This window comes from Polyodon spathula, unplaced genomic scaffold, assembly GCF_017654505.1.
Source record: "Polyodon spathula isolate WHYD16114869_AA unplaced genomic scaffold, ASM1765450v1 scaffolds_807, whole genome shotgun sequence".
Lineage (NCBI taxonomy): Eukaryota > Metazoa > Chordata > Actinopteri > Acipenseriformes > Polyodontidae > Polyodon > Polyodon spathula.
In genome coordinates, this window is record NW_024472294.1 from 66,004 (window position 1) to 86,985 (window position 20,982).

Consider the following 20,982-nt stretch of genomic DNA (forward strand, 5'->3'; position numbering starts at 1 on the left):
GGGTACTCGTGCTTTTCCAGTTCTTTCCCCCTCTAGTTCAGGATGCCTGTACTGTAGAGTCTCAAATTGCTCTCCTCTGCCTGAAGGCACAAGGACAGCTCTGAGTCAGACCCTGCCCGCTACGGAAATGGTATTTCCTGCCTGGTTTGTGAACACGGCAAGCCAGCCACCCTTTACACTTCCATTTCTATCCACTGCTATGCGTCCCTATACTGTGCTGGGGGTGCAGCTCACTAACTCGCACCCATGACGGCACAGCCCCCAGGTTTAACGCAGTACACTAAGAGAACTCAGTATTGGGGATCTGAGAGCCAGCTAGCTGAACACAGATTAGTATACAGTCTACAGAATGCAGTACAGGGGATCTGAGAGACAGCTAATTTATTACAGTATTAGTACAGAGGGCTCATTGATAACTAAGGAGTCCTGGTAATCAGCCACGATTTCATTTATTAAGATATGCCAGACAGGATTACGCTGAGAAGGAATATTGGGAGAGTCCGAGTGCGCTAAATGGATTACGGCCTGGCAGTGAGATCACAGTCACAAGATCAGCAAAACGCCAGGTCTTGGGATTCGTACTCGTGCTTACAATCCAGCCTCCTCACCACACAACACAAGGGCTCAGCTGTGTGGCACATTAGGATATTGCAGGGGCCACGGTGCCCGTATCAAGCAACGACCCTGGAGCACAACGCAGCTGAAAATGAACATCGGTCTACAACGTCAGCCACGTCGAGGGACCAGTTCCAATCTAGTAAACTGCAGGAGGCTTCGTCCGGGCGAGTCGGGGATTTTGCCACTCCGCCTCGGCCACAGCTCCTTCTGTCTGTCTGTCCTTCATGCAGGAGACAAGGTTTTTTAAGGACATCTCTCTTGGCTACAGTCCCCTCCTCTCCCAGTCCTCATCTCTTATTTCATGCAACCAGATGTTCTTTTTTCGGCCGGGCGGCCAGGGTGTTTGTGAGCCCCAGGGGATTCCTTTCAGAACCCATCCCTTTCATGCTTCCCCTGCAGCTTCCACCCAGTCCAAATCGGCACCAGCCCAGCTGGTCCCCTGGAAGTGCCAGCTCTGCTGGGTTGGGGATACGACTGCTGGCAGTTTTTTTTTTTTCTGCCAGGTTCTTTCCTCGTTCCTCTTGGATTATTTTTTTTTTAAATCAAATTAGCAGCGCTCCAAGTTTCCATGTAATTCTGCGTTTAGTGCGTAAGGTCATATTCCAGTTGCCGGGACAACCCTGTAACAAATACACTGTACTGTGCAAGTGCTTTTTTTTTTTTTTTTTTTTTGGAAGAGAAGTGTTTTAAGTAAACCAAATAAAAAAATAAATAAATAAGAACCTTGGATTATTTATTCTTTTCCTTTATTTTGGATAACACTGTGTAACAAAAAAAAAAAATCTTTTGTAGTCATCTTTGTATTACTTTAGTATAAATACATGTTCATTTGGATTCATGTTGTTTTTTTCTGACTATGTGAACGAAAAGACACACATTTGCCCGTTTTCCCATTGGAAATAGTGATATTTTGAAATATCACTGTCCTGGTCACAAAAGCAAAGTTTGTGGGGAATAATAGCCATTTTCTATACTTTTGAGGCCTAAGCAATTAGGAAATAACACTTACTACCCAGGAACAAAAATTGTGTTACACAGTGTGATCACTGAGAGACCGAGACAATGGGTACTGCAAATCCTGCTTACAGTGACTGCTGGTCTATACAATTAACCACTACTAATAGAGTTTGCAATGAAGCTTTTCTCAGGAGATAAAGTTCACCCCAGTAGAGCTGCAGTTTTCCCATGCTTTCAATGTGCTTTATTAAACTTTAACCAAGTTAACCCTTTATAAGGGAAGCAGTATTATAATCCTTAAGCATTGACTGCTAACCATTTCTTCAGAACCAGTTCCTATATGCTGCCTTCCACAAATAGAATCACCAATATTTATAATCCCAAAAAGAAACATCCTAAACTTGACATTTCTGTGCAGGGCCTCTCCCTTTTCCGGAGAGTTTATCCCGATTCCTATCGGTCAGCGTCACTGCCCAGGAAAGAAGCAGACACTCCCTGCGGCAGCTCAATTGCCTGCCCTCTCCTGAATCCGCTTCCAAGAGACTCTTATCAGCGAGCGAGCGAACGTGGGTGCGTGCTGGCACGAGGGGGAATCTGAAACAAAACTGTTTACTCTTGAACCAGACAACAAATAAGCCAGCCTTTGGGTTTGTGCATTTAGAAAAACCAAAAGAAACGTAACAGATCTGATGTGAACTCAAAACTTACCAAGTCTGAAGACACTGAAGAAGGCTTCTAGTTTCTAGTGACGTTTTTCTTTTGGTATTTTAAAACGTAACACTCAAGTGTTTTATAGTTCTAGATGAAATATGAGCGCGCAAGTACGGTATTCGCAAAGCATTTCAGCGGTTTGTTTCAGTGGCTTGGGATCTACACTGTACCAAAAAGCCTAGGCTTTCGTTTGAGGACTTTGATAACTGCATGTTATTAAGAATCTGCAATAAGAATCTTCAATAAAACACACTGGAAATGTTTTACACTCTCATCACGGAATTATGAACTTGAAGTTCGGTTTGTATTAACATCTGTCAGAATGAAATTCGGCACGGTTCAAACTATAGGTCAATTCAGACTACCAGGGTTTGGGTCTCCCACCGAACTGTATGTCTGATGCCTAATACAGGTTCTCACAATACTTTATCATACAGAATAATTCGCAGTTCAGACCTGGTGTCAGTAATTTGCTGTTGTCGAGATCTCACGATTAGCGATATAACGAGGAAGTTACTGCAGTGGTACTCTGGGATTAATGAAACCGCTACAACAGAATCCGAGCAAAAAGAAGAAGAACTTTTACAAACAAGCCTTACCTTGGCTTCACATTTCCTGTGGGTCGCTGTTTTGCACACTGTAGAAAACGGGAAAGGGGAAAACAATTAACAGAAAGCACCCCGACAGCCGCTGGTTACCTAAACGAAAGATTGCAGGAGGAGAGTAGACGGAGCATGTAGTGGAAGGCTCACGGGTCAAAAAGGTTAACGGACAGACCTGAAGTAAAGAAAACTTCACTTCGTCAAATTACTAATTAGTCATTTAGCAGAGACTTTTGTCCAAAGCGACTTGCAATGACAACTGTTGCAGAGTCACTTACAATAGGACCCTTGGTCTCACCCGAAGGACGGAGCACAAGGAGGTTTTGACTCGCTCAGGGTCACGCACAGCGAGTCAGCGGCTGAGCGAGGATTTGAACCTCCTGGTAACGAGCCCCTTTCTTTAACCCACCAAGCCTCGTTAACGACCGCGCTGGATAAACCACGGCATGCAACAATCAGAGAGCTCCCAGCGCTCACCTCTGCAGAACGACCCCTGGCTCTCGATCGGCTGCTTGCACACCCCACACAGGCGTTTCTTCTTGAAGAACTTCTCTTTGAAGGTGTGGGGGTCCCCCTTCCCAGGCTGCGGAGAGGGAGAGAAAGAGGGGGTACAGTGTTTGAAATGGAGGAGCCCCTTATCAAAGATTTACAATGCTGACCTACGCTTCGCTACCTAGTCGAAGCAAACACAGCAGCTGCTTTATTACCCTAATCAAAAGGTTTACTGAATGCATGTGCCGTATTCTTTAATTGAACATCCCTCCCCACATTATCAAATCAATCAATATGAATAGGACATTAACACAGCAGCAGTCAGCAGGAGCAATGGCTCCATTGTAAAACTCCTTTTGAGTGCCTCCTCTAGGTGAGGGAGGCACCAAGTTCAACAAACCTGCCAGACGCCCGTCTAACTCCAGACCCATCGAGGAGCCCTCCTGCCAGGCAGGAGCTTGAGGAACCAGCCCCTCCCGGTCCTCACTAAAATCAACACCGGCATTTTCTTCCATACCGTATTCATCGGCACACACTCTCAACACCTGATCGCTCCCTGGGCGCTCTCTGCAAAGCGCACAGAGAGATCTGAGAATACAGACCTCCGTTTTCATAACCCTGCCGCCTCTGTTGAAGTGGGCACAGGAACAAAGAGGAGATGCTGAAATGCCAAAGAACCTCCCCACCAGCCCGCTAAACTTGTGTAAATACACACACACACACACATTATATATATATATATATATATATATATATATATATATATATATATATATATATATATATATATATATAGGCAGGTAAGCATAGGGTCAGAATTAATATTCTTAACTTTTTGAACTGCACACTTTCAATAGTGCCGAGTGCTAGTCCAAACGTTTGCCATTGAATTTATTATGTTTGTTTTAGTATTTCTAAATTTAGCTTAACTGAGGGTTTACGGTCTTGAAGTCTCGGAGAAAGATTTCTAGTCGAACCGTTTGTCATTGAATTTATTATCTGAATACATTTAGAGTGTTTTTTTTAGTCATGGATGATAAATACGTGGGCGAGGGTTGAGGGCTGTGTCAGAGTGAGGTATAGAGGGGTGCAGATCAAGGGAGGGTTGGAAAAGGCTTTGGATGACAGCGGATTGTCAAAGACATGCAACAAAACAAGAAATGATCCTAATTTACACGCCGTTAATGGCTACAGGAAATTAAACGAGCTGTGCTAGCTTGAGGATCTCTCTCTGCGTCTCACCCTGTACCTCCCCCTCCCATCCTCCTCGTTCCTGAAAGGCAGGAATGTTTGAAGAAGTTGTAAAGAGCCATCTGGTTTGTATCTCTCTCACCCCCTCCTCCCCTTTCAGACCCAGCTTGTTTACAGAGCACAGTACCTTCGCGTCCTCACTCCCATCACCAGGGTGTTGCTGTGGTCGCTGTGTAGCCACGACTACGCCACCGCTAGCTGGGAGAGGGTCCTCCCTCCCCGCTCAACACCTACTCGCAGCCCACCGGTGTGTAAAACAGCCCAGCAGGACGTTGCCAATAGAAATCAGCTCTAGTAATTAGCGCTGCAATTTTTTTCAGATCTGCGGGGAACATTGCTTCAGCGCTGCGAAAAGTCTATTTTCTTTCAAAACACTAAATGAAACTTCAATGGAAAAAAAAAAACACTGGGAAAGACTTGTCTAAACATTTGTCATCGGGTTTATTATGTTTCTCTCAGCGTTTCGAAACACAGCACTGGTGAGCAAGGTCTTGAAGGCATTGAGAAAGGCTTCTGGCTGAAACGTTTGTCATTGAAGTTTTTCACATTTCGAAATGTAGTATTTAATTATGGATGAAAGCTTTTTTTTTCTGCGATCGCAGAATTTCTCGATGGACTAAGTAGGATGACAGCCCCCCTGAATCAGCTGATAAACATTCCTTCAATGCTACCCCCCCTCCAATAGTACAGTAATCAACACAATTAAAATAACTCCAGCAATGAAACCTCGCGGCTTTCTGAGAAAGCCAATTAAACAGTCAGGGTTAAATCTGCTACACAAAAAGATCTCATCTTGACTTTTGACAGGGCAGCGTTTCCTGAGACAAAGTCACACTGCAACTCCCAGCGTTATGCAGCGTGTGTGCGTACAATTCCTCAGTGCCTCCTCTAAATTATATACCTGTAATAGCTTGTCACTATGAAGATTTAAACCCAGAGCACGCTCTCATTCAAGCTGTAATGACCGTTCACAACATGAAAACTTCCCCAAGTCATAAACCTCTATTATGCTGGAGCACAATAACACTATCCTGTTTCCATCCTGTCTGCGAGTGTTAAAGTCACAGAATCTCTTTTGTGTGCACGTCTTAACTAGCGAGGACTGAGGACACAGAGTCCTTGTGAGTACATAAAAACACTTGCATGCCCCACCCATCGAAACCACAGCCAGCATCTTGCATAATAACCTTGTTTCACCCAAACAGACCAATTAGCCCAGATCGTCTCTGTGGCCTGACAGCGAGTCACAGAACTGGGCAACAGAATAAGGAAAGGAAGCTGAAGCCAAGGGAATGCCAGCCTAGCCAGGGATTTCTATCCCACTGCCAACTTCATTACCAGCACCTTAATAATAACGAGCGCTAGTCTACACACACTGCATTCTCAGCTCCTATTCTCTCTAGCCCTTTTCAGTGACAGACACCACGGCCCTGGCTGTTATATGAAGCGCAGCATCATCTTTCTGCAATTAAACTACCAAAGAGCTTTGATGGCATTGTTGTCAGGTCAAGGGAACACAAGATACGTCCCAGATCAGATCCTGTAATGAAAACAACTTCAGGAAACCCACATGAGAGAGGGAAAAAAAAGTGGCGTTTAACTGCAGCGGTGAGAGAAATGTTGTCACCTCCGAACAGGCTCCAGTTAGACTGCAGTTGTAAGGCAGATACAATCAATCATTTAACAGCACGGTGCACAATAAATAACTTGTGAGAAATCGCAGGTCGAGGATTAAAATTCCTGTACGGGTTATCCTGTGCACAAAATCAGGTTTAGTTATTTAAGTTATATCCTCGGTAAGGGGGATCTGCTCTTAGCTGGAGCTTTGCTTGGCAGTTCTCTTGTCCCCACACTGCACAAGATGGCATTTCGCAACAAGAGACACCCTGCACACACATGGGTCACACAGAGTATCACAGTTCTATTAGAATCTGAGACTGCCTGCATCTACGTGCACATCTGTACAGAAGGAGGGTGGGACGGACAGACTGACACTGGATTCGTTCCAGAAAGGACGGGGTTAACATCGCTTCTCCAGATCTCACATAAAACAAATTAATCCCCGTTTCTGGCACGGCACGAAGCCAAATAACACCCTTCCCCACTCGTTTATCTTCGCCGTCTACGGAGACAAAGACAGGAGTCTTGTGATTGCAGTTTTGTAACTCTCCGTAGGATTGAGTTTCACTTCTGCCGGGACGCGGGGGGAGTGGCTATGAAAGAGAACATTCGGGAGGTGTCATGGTAACAGTGGGGGCAGGGGAGGGGCTTAAGCACACCAGGTTCTGCTCTGAGATAGTCCCAGTGCTTTTGGTCTCTGCTGAAATGTATTTCCCAAAACAATGAGGTACAACTCCCACTGCTGGGGGACTCAACTCTACCCGTCCATGACTTGTGTTAACAGTTGGTAAGAAAATGGGTTTTAAAAGTTCTCAGAATAGAATTAAGCACATACATACAGCTATAGAGAACCCCTGGCTATTCTCCTGGACCTAATCTTCCATAACCTTTCCTTCCACTGGCCCTCAGCCACTCGAACCATTATCAGGCGCCGATGGTGCCCTCACACAGGAAGTGCGTGGGACAAGTTTACTGCTGTTCAGGAAACGGGCCTGACCCCAGGGTCACAGAGCATGCCTGGAGCAGGGGCCGGCTGTGGCTGGGGGCTGGTCTAACGAACGAGCACAGACAGTAGAGAGAGATTGAACACAAGCTCATTGGACAGCCTGGCCACAGCGCAACGGCTGTACAAAACAAGGGCCATCGCTAACATGAAGAAGATCTCCACGTCCGACATCCACATGGAAACAAAAAAATAATAATTCAAAACACGCTCTAGATATATGTAAAATTCTGACGCAGGAGTGACAGAGAGACAAACAGACAGACCCAGAATCCGGTATTCTCAATGACTTGTCAAAATCAGACAATGCGGTTCTCTTCATCCCTTACCTGCAAGTCTGACAACCCTGCGCGTCGAGGTACGAGGAATCAAAAGCAAAACTTAAAAAAAAACATACAGCCTGTGAGAGAATTTTACCAGGTTTTTTATGGAAGAGTTTTACTAGCGGAACACAAGCCCAAGTAGCGGCCTGATGTTCCCGAGATGCCCAGCTTACTGCTGAAGCAAAAGTCCTTACCGAGCAGCTTAGGGCACGTTTCCCCAGGCAGGTTGCTGAACGCCTATCTTGTCGGGTGAACCAGACTCAATATTCCCAACAGAGGCTGTGGAGCTGGACTGGAGAGGCTGAAGCAAGCAGGGCATGAGAGCAGCAGACACAAGTACCCTGTTCTGCAGTGCTGTCAGACTGACGCAGGCACGCTTAGCAGTTCCTAGAAAAAACACAGGACCCCCGCCCCACCACAGAACAGAGAGGGCATTCAATAAGAACAGGGAGGGCAGACATTGCCCCCCTCAACCACCTCTCAAAATAGAAATAAAATCTACAGATCTGTATTTATGCATGTGCCAGCCCCGGTCTCGTGTTTGTTTGTCCGTCTGTGTGTGTGGGTGGGTGGGTGTGTCTGCATGTCTCTGTGCCAATCAATCAAAGGCCGTCTCGCTCCGACGGAAAGGAATGAAAAAACACAAAATGACATCACCTCGTTTCATGCTTTTTTAGACACGGTATCGCTTCTGTTTACAGTGGTCGTCGCCGACGAAAAGCCCATAAAACAGCACCTTGTACCCTGCACCTCATCCACTGCCTGCGTGTGCTAGCCTGTACAGTATGTGGGTACCTCCACCAACGCATGCGCGAGCGCATTCGCAACCCTCTTGGGTCTGGCCAGCACCAGCCTGGTGTTCCTGTCTCGCAGAGGTGTGTGCCAACGTGTGCACAGACTTCAAGAGCAAAACGATGACAATCGTGCTGCCAGCTCCTCTGCCAGTTCCTTTCATCCCACCAGTGCCTGGGTGAGGAACGCACTTCCTCTCCACCCTGGTCAGGAAAACAGCGCTGACTGACCTTGGTGTTTATATCTGCCACCTGCCAATGCTGGGCACTGTATCTATCTATCTATCCATCCATCTATCTATCAATGTACACATACATCCAGTAAAAAATAATACAATATAAAAAGCAATGTAAACTTTGCATTGCATCAGCCAACACATGGGAACTTCATTATAAATGCTGTCATGCTGTTTAGGAGAGAGGCACTACAGTTCACTGCTGTACCTGCAACAGAACTTCAGTGCTACAGGGTTTGCTGAATCACGCCAGCATGTGTGTCTGTGAGGGAGGGAGGGAGGGAGGGAGAGAGTGAGTCACCTCTCAAGCACACCCATCGGATGAGAGTCCATTGTTTACAGCGAGGACGGAGCGGGATAGCGTGTTCCGGAAGAGCCATTGTCCCTTCAGCACGGCGCTCCAGTGCCGAGTATTTTTAACTTGTCATCGCCATCACCGCCCACTTCTTAAAAATACACAGCGGCAGCAGACAAACAGGCTGGAGGACTGGCATTGCTGTGTATTAATATACTGCGTGTGCAGAGGATTACAGGGTGGCTGTACAACAGGGAGGGGGTTTGTAAAGGACCCCAGGAAACTACTCTCTTGTAAAACTACATGCGTATTTTATCCACAGAAAAATGCTTTCATTGGTTGAGGAAAAAACAGGCTGTTATGATACTGTGTGATTCTAGCAGACAATACACAGCGAAGTTTCAATGCAGTTTTCTAGTGTGTGATTTGCCTCTCTCACTTTATCATTTTATCTTTCAAAATAACTTCACTACAACTACAACTGGCTACCTGGAGCATTCCTCTCCAGATAACTTCCTCGCCTCCACTTACAATCTGAATTGCTTCGATGGTATTAATAAACAAGGCTTCGGTTTGCCTTGATGTCAGACTTTGACACCTGCCTCTTCTCATCTCAGCTGCATCGCCTGCATTGAAGTCTGTACAAACCGGATGCCCGTGCTAGAAGCACCAGCTCGTCATTAATCCTGCATGAGGCACCTGTCCTGGTCTTCCTACCTGCTTGCTGACAGTCCTCTCACTCTGCGGGACCTCTTTCCCTTTCGTTTTCGGACCCATGCCTGCAGGACTCCACTGAACGCTGGGGCTGACAAGCCCTTCTCTCCTTAACTCTTCTCTCTTATCCTGCAGCGGTCCAGGGAAAGCCCTTATCTCGTACAGCTCGGTGAGGCACGGAGAGAAGGGAGCCAGAGTTTCCTGTTCTGGCCTTGCTTCCCGGGAATAAATCACTGTCCCACTCCTACTTCCCTTTCCCTGTCCGAGCTCCACGTAACACACAGCAGATGCCCTGTCTCCTTAAACACATTGCTCACCACGAGATTATCGATCACGTGCTTGAGTCTTGATTACCTATTTTAGAGACTCCCGCTGATCATATGAAGGGTTTCACCGACACCCTCTCTCTTCCTTTAGAGGACCGATTTGTCCTCAAGAAAACAATTAATATGAGCTGAAACATGATTGAAGAGGACTGGGGCTGTCATTATTGTCCAGCCCTAGGTGCACCGGTCTCTCCCCCATGCAGGACTGAGAACCTGGGGAGTGTTTACAGGACACAGGTGCATTGAGTGCAGTGAGGCTCAGACATTCAGGAGCACCAAAAAACACCGACCTCTATCAAGCTATCTTTACACACGGAGCCTAAAAGTCCTGCCATGCCTATACAGTAACAAGAATAATAAAAAAAACAAAAAAAACACAACATTGTTATTATTGTATAGTTTTTTTATTGATTATAATTCGGATGAGGGTTAAGTTGTCAAGGAAGGTTCTTTTTCTGTGATGATGCATCTTTTAATGTAAATATTTATTCTGGGTTTGTCATCAGTTCTCAAAATGTTAAATATTATAAATGATCATATAATAATGAATGAATGAATGAATGAATACCTCTCCCTGCACCAGTGGTGTGTAGATCAGACTATGCAACTTTCACAGCTAAGAACATCACTACACTAACGCTACATCCGGGCCAAATGAAAAACACAGGCATGCTTAAAGGTAGCTGATACACAGCTGCACGAGGAGTTATCATCATTTGGTCAATAAAATGACAGGATCGGTATTTAAATTGCAAGTTATATGTTTTGAATAAAGGTTGGTACTTTTATTATTATCGGAGTGAATATCTCCTTGCAGCGAGTCTTTTTGGGGGTTCCTATATTAGCAGAACAGACTCTACTGCAAAGAAGCAGCTCCCACAAAGACTGGCAGTTTAACACCATCAGGGCTGACGAAAGATAAATACATCTATTTGACTGTCTTTAAAAGTTTAGAGAGGTAGTGGAGCGGGTGGCTGCATGAAGAATTGGTTTTGTGCAGCAGCGGAATCAGCTGCCTCAGGGCCAGCAAAAATCCTTCTTGTTGTAACATCTTCCTGCTGCTGTTCCTGCGAAATACTGTCTTCTAGGGCCAGCGCTAATAAGTTCTATAAATACGTCTATTACTAATGCGCATATTGAATACACACACGAACACAATAACACATGTATAAGCACGTTACCCAGCCTTCAGTAAGCACGCATGAAGGGGGAGAGAGAGAGAGAGGCGAGGGGCGTGTGTCTCTAGTGAATGCTGCGAGTGGGCGGTGGCGCAGTGTCCTTCGCATTACATTAAAATTACAGTGACTTCACCGTTAGAGTCGAGAAACCGGGAGCCCGGAGCCCTTGGGGTACCCCAGTACTACACGAGTCTGTAACACTTCTAGATCAATATATTCTTATAAATAAATGTACAACTCAATATATTTCGGTTGTTAATTATCATGCGTACAGACACGTCTTGTTTTACAAACAGGACGCATTGATTGCGCATTGGTTTGGAAGTGCTAATAAATCTCAGTAAACACGAAATGGATAACCGTAATTTAATACCTGTATGTCGTTAATTCTAAATACTGTTTTTTTTTTTTTTTTTTTAAAGATTAAAAACAAACATTTTGAAAAAAACAAAAAAACAATATATATATATTTGCTAAGTTTGTAAAATTATTAAAAAAAAATACCATTCCGTACTTGCAAAATGAATAACAATATGCATATAAATCGCCTTTTCCCTTACCTTGCTCATGTCTGTCCAGTGCAATTACAGTGAAGCAGTCTTCACATTCCCAAACTGCAGATCACGCAGCTCCGCGCTTCCATAGGGAACTTGTTTTCCAAACTTTCCCCTCAACTAAGCGGGCGGGGCTCCGGGGGGGCGGGATTGCGGCGAGGCCAACAAGCTTCTGCTCACTGATTGGACAATTACAAATAAGGCGTGTGTTGTTTGATTCAAAAGGGGCGGGGAATCGATGGTGGGGCGTGGCATATAGACCCGTACTCTTTACACCGATTGGTCAGTTGTTTAAGTGAGGCGTGTATTTTCGCCAAGAAGGCGGGGTTCAGTGGCAAGGGTTGGGCAATGAGGCTATTCCTGTCCTCCGATTGGTTTGGACGCTTCTGAAGGGCTGTTCGGCAAACACGGCGCAGTCCCTCGAGTTAATCCGCAGATGGAAACTTGCTGTCAGTGTGACCGGGGAGCAGGGGCGTCTATAGAGAAAGACCCTTTCAGTTCTTATTTTATTGTGTTTCACATTTTTGTAAGTTTACAGTAATTGCACCTGGCAGCGAATCAGCTCCTTTCCCTGCCCCGCGGTTGTAAAATACATTCACTTATAATTCAGTCGCTTGTTTTTTGCTCATGCAATTCCCCCTGCTTCCAATACAAATCTGCACTTAATATAACACCATCTGTTTGAAATCATTTACTAACGCTTCGTTGTCGCCCTCTCCCCCCCTCTCCACACCAGTGGAAAGTAGCTTAATTAACTGTACAGCACAGACAACAGCAACAAAATCAGAATTCACCTAAATGAATGTGCCAGAAGATCAGGAGACGGCTACCTGCAGCTTATATATCATTGTGCGTTGTTTTATTAATCGTGGTTTTCAAAAGCCGTACCGAGAACCACGTCTTAAAAGAAACGGGCAACAACAGCTTTGATTCAACCCCAAAGCATCACTGTTCCCACCGAAGAGAAGAGATCCACATTGCTGTTAATGATAGCGCTACAGCGGCCTGCCAGCCAGGTGCAGGAAACATGCTGTGCGTGCGTGTTTACAGGGGAAGCGAGCGGGTTATTACTGAAAATGAAACTAACCTCACCAGTCCTTCCCTGAGCCGATCACATTAACGAGTTCTGGGTGCAGATGCGTGGGAGAAGCGCTGCTATTATAGAACAGATCCCATTGCTGTAGCTCCTGTTGCCCCCGAACCACCTCGCATACACAGACCAGGGACAGCGAGAGGCAATTGCTCACAAATCAATGCCACGCAAGAGATACTTTGTCTTCGTTTTTTTTAATTTTATTTACTTCACACCCCCGTCTCAGCAAAGGGTCTGGTCCTAGTCATATTTCCGACTCGCCCACACCACTATCCAGACTAAGCCAACTTATCAATAACCCAACTCACCGCACAACTAAAATAAAAACCGCACAACAGAATGGTGACTGAAAACGAAACTCGGTGAACAGTTCAAGCAGATAAAATTCTCCAAACCCTTTGAGACATCAAAGAACCCCCCTCTCCTCCCTTTCCAGCGACCTGAGGTCAGGGAGGAAGGTCAAAGGTGGCATTGCTGCCTGGCAGAAGCCTGACCGACCCCGTGGTGTTATTTTGAGTCTCTCCCTGTGTCATTTGACTTGCATATTTCACAGCACACTGAATCTGCAGCAGCGTGCTAATCCTGACCTTCCGCATGCATTCTATTACACAAGACCAGTAGAAGAAGAAGCCTAGACAGCAGTTTGAAAAGCGCTTTGCAAAATAGTTTGGTGCGGTTGCTCGCCTTCCTGCCTCTCCTTGACCCTTGATACATGAATTAATGCTTCTTGACAATATGTCCATTTTCATTGTAAAAATAAAAGATTCCAGAAATTGCATCTGCAAAAAGAAAGCATTTGCAATCCAAGGACGGGGGTGTTGTTTGGAGGGGTGGGCTCACCCCACATCGCTGGGCATCCTTGCAGACTGCCAGCTCTGCCTAGAAATGAAGCTGCGTGCAAGGTCTCCATCTGTTGGCCATAAAATGAACACGACCATCAAAGTTTCCTGTATGTTGAATGCTCGTAGAAACATTTCAACCCTGCCTGGCACTCCCCCCTTGTTTCTCTAGATTTAGACATGAAAAAAACATTGAATTCAGTGAAGGGCTCTCCAACAAGACAATATAGAACAATTTACTGTCAATATGAACATGGACCAGATATAAAAACAAAACAAAAAATACGATTGGTGCAACTGTGCTGCTGAGCATTCACTGGTACGTTTTCCAGGCTCTGTCCTCCCCATGCTTTGCCCAATATGACCATGTTACTTTACTGCACTTTTGTATACTTTCCTCGTGGTACAGCCTTCACCACGGGAGTCAGGCTCATCACATATGGCCTTGTGCAATCGGGTTTCTTCCAAAAGCCAGGACTACAAGAATGCATTGCAAAAACCTAAACCTGGAGCCACATGGTTGCCCCTTTTGGAGGTCTGGCGTGACGCTCAAGGGCAACGTTTCAAAAGCTCTGTTGATGTTGCAAAACACTGTTAGCAGAGAACGCTGATTCCTTGGCTTGGAAAATCTGTCCCCTGGAGTGATGGAGTCATCGTTTGGCTGTTCTCTCCACTCCGAGAGCGTGTCTCTCGATTGGGGATACTGCGCACTTCTGATGAAGAGGAGAAGCACTAAGCTTGGTGGGCACACAGTAAAAGCATCACAGTTTGATAAATCCGGACTCTGCAGTGCCATCATTATAACTACCCTGCAGAAAGCCACACAGAACCGTTAGCAGATCCCTTTTTTTGCACAGCGGTCCCAATACTGTCACACTGATGCTGTCCTGTATTGAAGTGAATGAAAGACATTGGCATAGAAGACTCATATTAGCTGCCCATGGTGCTAGCATTACAGATACATGTTAATTTTTTCAATTTGTATTTAAATGCAATCACGACACGTCTTTGTAATTGTTATAAGAAAATAAAAATGGTTTTAAAATCGGTATTCCTGCGTTTATTATCTGTTCTGCCACGTTCCCCGCGGCCTCACTGGAAATGTGCAAAACTTTAAATGTTCAAAACAGCAGCAGCTGCAGCCAGGCACGATCCACACCGAGCGTTCTCATGCGATGACGCGATCAGAATGTGATCGAGCCACAGCAAGCAACGGGTTCGATTGTTCCCAGGCCCCCTGCACCTCACTCGGGATGGGCCGCTTCCAGGCTCGTTTCTCAAAGCGCTGCCAGTATAAACTCCTCCGTGCAATATTCTCTCTCGCAGGAGCAGAGTGCTGTCATCCGCCCCTGACAAAAGCACTTCTCTGCAGCTCAACTGCATTCCTTTTCTGTTTAAAACCCTCCTCTCTCTCTCTCTCCCTCTCAGGCTTGGGTTCGACTCATTAAAAATATACAGCAAAAACATCTAGGACCCTGTTTCAAGTTCAAAAGGAAAATGGTAGCATTATGTTTGTGTATTCTTTTTAAGAGAAGAATAAAACAGTATTAAAACTAGCACCAATTGCAATGAATCCTTCCTTAAACTAAACCGTTTCATGCTAGTTTACTGTCATTAGAAATCTCTCCAAAATAGCATCTCTCTAGAAGCGTGCTAGTGCCAATTAAAATAATGTAAAGTACATTTTCTTCTAGAAAACCTGTGTTAAATAATGCAGAAGGATTTATTTACAGATTGTAAGGTCCAGTCGAGTTGTTTATTATTAGTTATGCAACATCACTGATGCTTTAGCATGTATTTGAACCATAAAATGCACCGCACTGCAGCTGCAGATTACCTTTAGGGCAACAAAATAGATGCAATAAACTTGAAGGCATCTGTTGACATCGGGAATCTCTACGAATGCCAGTGGGTTAAGATTTACGTCGTTGGAATTTCCTTTCAGCTAGCGGTCAGGTTTGTTATCCATTTTGCTCCGATCAAGCGCAGTTTGTGAAGTTAAACAAACACAGAAGTACTCACGGTAGAGTGATCGGAGGACAGGACGAGGGAGGCGAGGTTATCAGAACAGGACCAGAGAAGTGACCACTGCTACACGGTGGGATGGGGGTGGGGGTGGGGGTACTGTTTTAGGCAGAATAAACCCAAATATGGGTTTATTTACAGTAAGGAGAAGGAAAAAGAAAGGGAAAGAGAGGGAGGGAGGACGAAGGAGCATGAGGGAGAGAGACTCCTTCTAAAAACAAGTGATTGCAGCGCTTGGAGACGCGAGCCAGATGTTGATGGGACCCAGCTGTTGTTTCAGTGGGGGTTGGGGCCCAGCTCTCTCGCAAGCCTGCTGTCCTGAGAATGTTTAGAGAATGTTTAGTGGAACGCTGAATCATAAACGCAACGCAAGCTCCCCATCACTGCCCACTCTGTAGCAGCTAACCCCAGTGCTGTACCCCATCACTGCCCAGTCTCTAAGGGATAGCAGCTAACCCCAGTGCTGTACCCAATCACTGCCCAGTCTCTGTAAGGGATAGCAGCTAACCCCAGTGTTGTCCCCCATCACTGCCCAGTTTCTGTAAGGGATAGCAGCTAACCCCAGTGCTGTACCCCATCCCTGCACAGTCTCTGTAGCAGCTAACCCCAGTGCTGTATGTATTATCTAACCAAAACAAATGAACAACTCTTGTTAACGAATACATTGTTAACAGCTAATAAAACTACAGAAAAAGTGCCACTTAAAATAAAGCCCCGTTTCCTGCAATGCTGCCAGCCTGGCAGCGCAGGTTATTGGGTGAAGCTACGCGCCCTACTCTCGCACTGGACACTGTCATCGTGATCATGTTGCAGGAATGATGCCAGGGAGGGCTCAGCCGTGCCAGCGCTCCGATAGCTGGCAGAGCGGCTGCAATCAGAGACCTCTGCCCTGGACCATGCAGACTCCCGTCAGCCAAGGAGGAGCTGCCCGGGGATGTGGAGTAGAGGGGAAGAATAAAACTCCACAGTGCAAGCACATCCAGAGAGCCCACATAATCACAGTTGTATAAAACGAAGAGTTTATGGGATTATAGCTAAAAAATTAGGACTTAATTAGCAGATCGTCTGTAACCGTTTTGATTGTGTCTTCACCGAACGTTCCTCAGACACTCCCGGCCTCTCTCAGACGTTTCGGATTGCGTTTCGGACGCTTCATGCTGCTTTGGTATCCCCTGGTAAAAAGTGCCTCAGTGTGTAGTAAAGCCCAGAGAGGATAATGATCCAGCCCCATGCTTATTAAACTGCACTTACTTACACAATCTAAAAGCAGTGAACCCCTTGCCTCTATGCCATTCCCAGGCAATGAACCTGCATTTACATTGTGTTTCAACCAATGTCACTATACAGTTACAATCCCAACCAATTACAACACCTGAGCACCAGGTGGCACTGTAAGCTATGCAAAAATGCAATAAAATGCAGACAAACAAGAATAAACATATATTATTTTAGAATACATCACTTTACATGCTTAGTATCCATGTAAACTCCTTGGAGACCAGTATCAAGTGGGAACACAAGCTCATTAAATAAGAAACAAGTTCAGGGATGGAAGACTCCTATTGCATAGTAGTTTAACCCATTCCAGGTTTTAATAGAAGCTCGATTAGCTTTAGTGTATAGGGAACAAGCTCAAGTATGTCTTATAAAAGTGATAGTAAAACCAGGAATGGATCAAACTGCTATATAATGGGAGTCTTACTTCCATCCCTGCAGTGTGTCAAACCAAGGCCACCCAGACCACTGAAAAACAGACGGCTTCTTACACAATCAGGCACTGGTCTCTCACGCCTGGATTCGGAGAACGCTTCAAAATATCTTCTTAGCCAGCAAGCCGAGTTCCTCAACCTCACCCTGACAGACTGAAAACAAAAGCCACCGTCCCTCCCCCAAAACACTGCAGCCTCCCCGGGTCCCTACCTTGGTGAGCCTCATTTTGGGGTTAGCCGTCTGACCCCCCTCGCTGCCGGCTGGCAAGGGGCAGAGCTCCTCTCCGCCGCACTCGGAGCTCAGGGCGCAACCCATAGAGCGCGGGACCCTCTCTAACTCTGGGGCCGAGATGGCTGCTTTCGTCTCCTAGATCCGACAGCTGCTTCCCCTTCTCCCTCTGCAAACAGCCAGACAGGCTGCAGGCAGGGAAGCAGGCAAGCCCCTCCTCTCCCCCCCCTTCCTGGCTCATTCGCAGTTCAGCTCCAGCAGCAAGACAGCCAGCAAGTCTTTTAGAAATGTGGTGAAGCCCAGTGCAGAGTTTAGTTGAGCTTCATATTATTTTTAGTTGCCACCTGGTATGCTGTAGGTTTTGCAGTCTCTAGCACAGGGTAACTGCAGCTGTATGTACTGTATTCTGTTTTGTAGACGCTATTTAGGATAGTGTAGTAAGGCTTTCCATAGACCAAACTGCACCTATATGCAGTCCGTGTATGAGCTGCTATTGAGCGCAGTGTAGGTTTTGCAGAGTGTATAATAAACTTTAGAGATCTATTCTCTGTATTCTAGTTCTATTTAGTGCAGCACAGTGAGGCTTTGCATAGCGTAGATCGCAATGGGTTGTACAGCTGAACTGTAATGCTGCGAGGCTGCCAGATTGAATAGTACACATAGTGTGAGGAAGCTTAATGTGGAGCTGTGATATCAGCATGCTGGTTATCCAAACCGGAAACAGCAGTGCAGAGTGGGGGGTATAAAACAAGAGTATTTTCAGTCTAGCTGAAGTTTGACTTTAAATCACATAGCGTAGCTTGTAGAGGCATCAGCTAGACAAATAGTGGTAGTTAATAGCCACAGTTAGTCGATTTCTAGCCATCTAGTGTCCATAGCCGGAGTTAGACGGTAGTCAGATTGTAGTCTCATTATTTAGTTTTAGTGACTGGAACTCCACTGTGGGTATTGTATAGCTGGGATTCAGTTACAAGGTCTGACTCGCACGCTAGTTTAAAAATGATCCAAGATTTAGAATACCGCCATGCAACATTAACAAAAGGGATCTGTCAGAAAAGAACATATGATTATAATTTATTTTGAAAAATCTCATATGGGGGAGTGGGAGTGTAAATCAGGCTTTATCTGGTTTTAGCACTACAACCAGAACCCCTAGAATCTTTACCCAATCAATCAGGTGCAACGGGTTGATCTGTCAGACAGGCTGGATGCTGAGCCCCGCGCGCCACAGACAATGAAATACAAACCCCTTTTAAGGGAAATTCTTGTCAGGGCTCCAAGCCAGGCCTCCCTCTCTGGGACAGGCAGCAGTAAACAAGAGCGAGTGACACAGGCTGGAATTCACTACAGAGACTGCGCTTTTACTCCCCCCTGCCTCTGGTTCGACAGAGGAAAATTAATCTGCTGCTCAGGACATTTCGAAAGCTAGTTAGTCGGCTTCCAAGGAGAGCCATGAAGAAGACAGAAAAACACAGCAATCATCCAAAGCCCACTCCAGATTGCTATGACCTCCCTGTTAAACTGACAATAAAAAAATAAAAAAAGAGAGAAAGTCAATGCGAACAGAAGACCTACGGGTGGGCACCCACACTGCTCAACAGCCAGAGGGTGCCGTTTCCGGCCAGGTGCAGAGTGACTGCATGCAAGCGGAATGCTGCACGGTCCATTAAAACGGGAAGCGCGGCGCTCCACTGGGATCGTTTATTTGGGTTCGGAGGCACCGGCTACGACAGGTAGTAAATTCTTACTGGAGAGGAGATCAAAACCATGTGGCGACCGGACAGGGCGCTGATCAGATCAGCATGTGAAGGAAACAGAGAGGGATGGACTCGGCAAGAGAGGAGGATCTTTCAGCTGCTTAGAGAGTCATAAAACAAATACTCACCCATTCTCGTAGAGGAGGAATGAGGGCGACAAGCTCTTAGATTGAATCACGTGTGGCTCAGCTGGAAGCAATTGGATTAAATACTCATGGAAAAGCATCTGTCAATGAAACATGAGTCAAGTTACCAGTTCTCAATAGGTGCAAGAGGCCCACAAAATATCAAAGCTGCAGTGGAAAGGCACAGTTCGATCTGACTCATTATTTGTTTGCCATAATGCATTCATTAAAAATGCACGGGCACGTGGTGCGCAGGGAAAGCCATGCGGGCAGGACAGCGCAGGTTTGAGTCCTGGCTGAGCGAAGTCGTCGGTCTTTGCTGGGGATTCCAGAGGGCACGTCGCATTGGCTCTGGCGCTCCCCTGGGTTAGAGAGGCAAAACTGGCAGGGATTGCTTCTCCTGATCGTGCTACAGCGGACCCTACCAGCTCAGAGCGGACACCTGCAGGGCTGGCCTTTGTCTTCCAGATGGCGGTAGCTCGCTGACATCCACTCTCGAGTTCTTGGGTGTAGAAGAGAAAGCTGGCTCAGTCGTGGGCTCGGAGGACGCTCAAAAATCAAAAATAAACACTGTAACAAAAACACACAATGAGCGCTGATGCATTTTACCATGTTTGTCATCTATCCGTTAATAAAATACATTTGGTAATCGAGGAATGCTTTGGGTTTGTCTGCAAATAAAATAAAAAAAATTTAAAAAAACCTTGCTTCTGAGCGACAGATTTCACCCGGCCATGAAACTCTGCAGTCCTGCCAGAAACACCCGCTTCAGCTAAACCTGCGGCAGCCCGGCTCCCTCCTCTCCAAACTCATTACACCGGTGCCTAACCTCCAACGCTCAAGTGTTAACATAGCTACCCCTTCCTCGTTCTATAAACTGCTGTCATAGGCAACACAACGGTGATAAAGTTTAACATAAAAACTGCCGTCAGCATCGTACATCCCCTATTGCCAGGGCTGAAGATTAAAAATAAAATATCAGAGCGAAACGCACGATCAAAAACTGGAAGATCATGACATTTATCAACTATTATACAGAATAGTGTAGGGTTAGAAATGGCGAGGAAATGCTTATCAACACTGGCCAAGCAGCTCTCCAGATACAATGCAAAAAACAGAATTCGATGAAGGGGTTACAAAGTTTACTTCACTGTAAAACACAGGAAAGGACTTGTTTATCCGATACACTGGTTTGAAAGCTGGAACATGATCAGTTGCCGACTTAATAAATACATACCAAGTCCCAAGAGCAGGACAAACGAACTACCTGGTCTCATCAGTACAGATTGATACTGGATCAGCCCTTGCTAGCCTAAACACTGCATTATACTGCTCTCCAGCGCTGCCATTACCAGCACCTTCATAATAATGAGCACTAATCTAACACACTGCATTCTCAGCTCTCCAGCGCTGTCATTACCAGCACCTTCATAATAATGAGCACTAATCTAACACACTGCATTCTCAGCTCTCCAGCGCTGTCATTACCAGCACCTTCATAATAATGAGCACTAATCTAACACACTGCATTCTC

General features: G+C 45.8%; 1 protein-coding gene across 3 annotated transcripts in view; it reads right to left on the reverse strand.

Annotated features, from left to right (window-relative positions):
• The window catches only part of tns2a (tensin 2a), a 36,870-nt gene extending 19,140 nt beyond the window's left edge, over positions 1 to 17,730 (reverse strand). The window contains exons 1-3 of one of the 3 annotated variants that reach the window (XM_041241701.1): positions 17,549 to 17,730; positions 3,366 to 3,471; positions 2,886 to 2,923 (exon numbers count right to left, since the gene is read on the reverse strand). In XM_041241701.1, the coding sequence (XP_041097635.1) occupies positions 2,886 to 2,923; positions 3,366 to 3,471; positions 17,549 to 17,653 (249 nt within the window). In that variant the 5' untranslated portion in view covers positions 17,654 to 17,730. Of the gene's footprint in view, positions 1 to 2,885; positions 2,924 to 3,365; positions 3,472 to 9,616; positions 9,711 to 11,677; positions 11,785 to 17,548 lie in introns of those variants that run through there. The other 2 variants (XM_041241703.1, XM_041241702.1) reach the window with 2 other exon arrangements.
• Between the last annotated feature and the right edge of the window lie 3,252 nt (positions 17,731 to 20,982).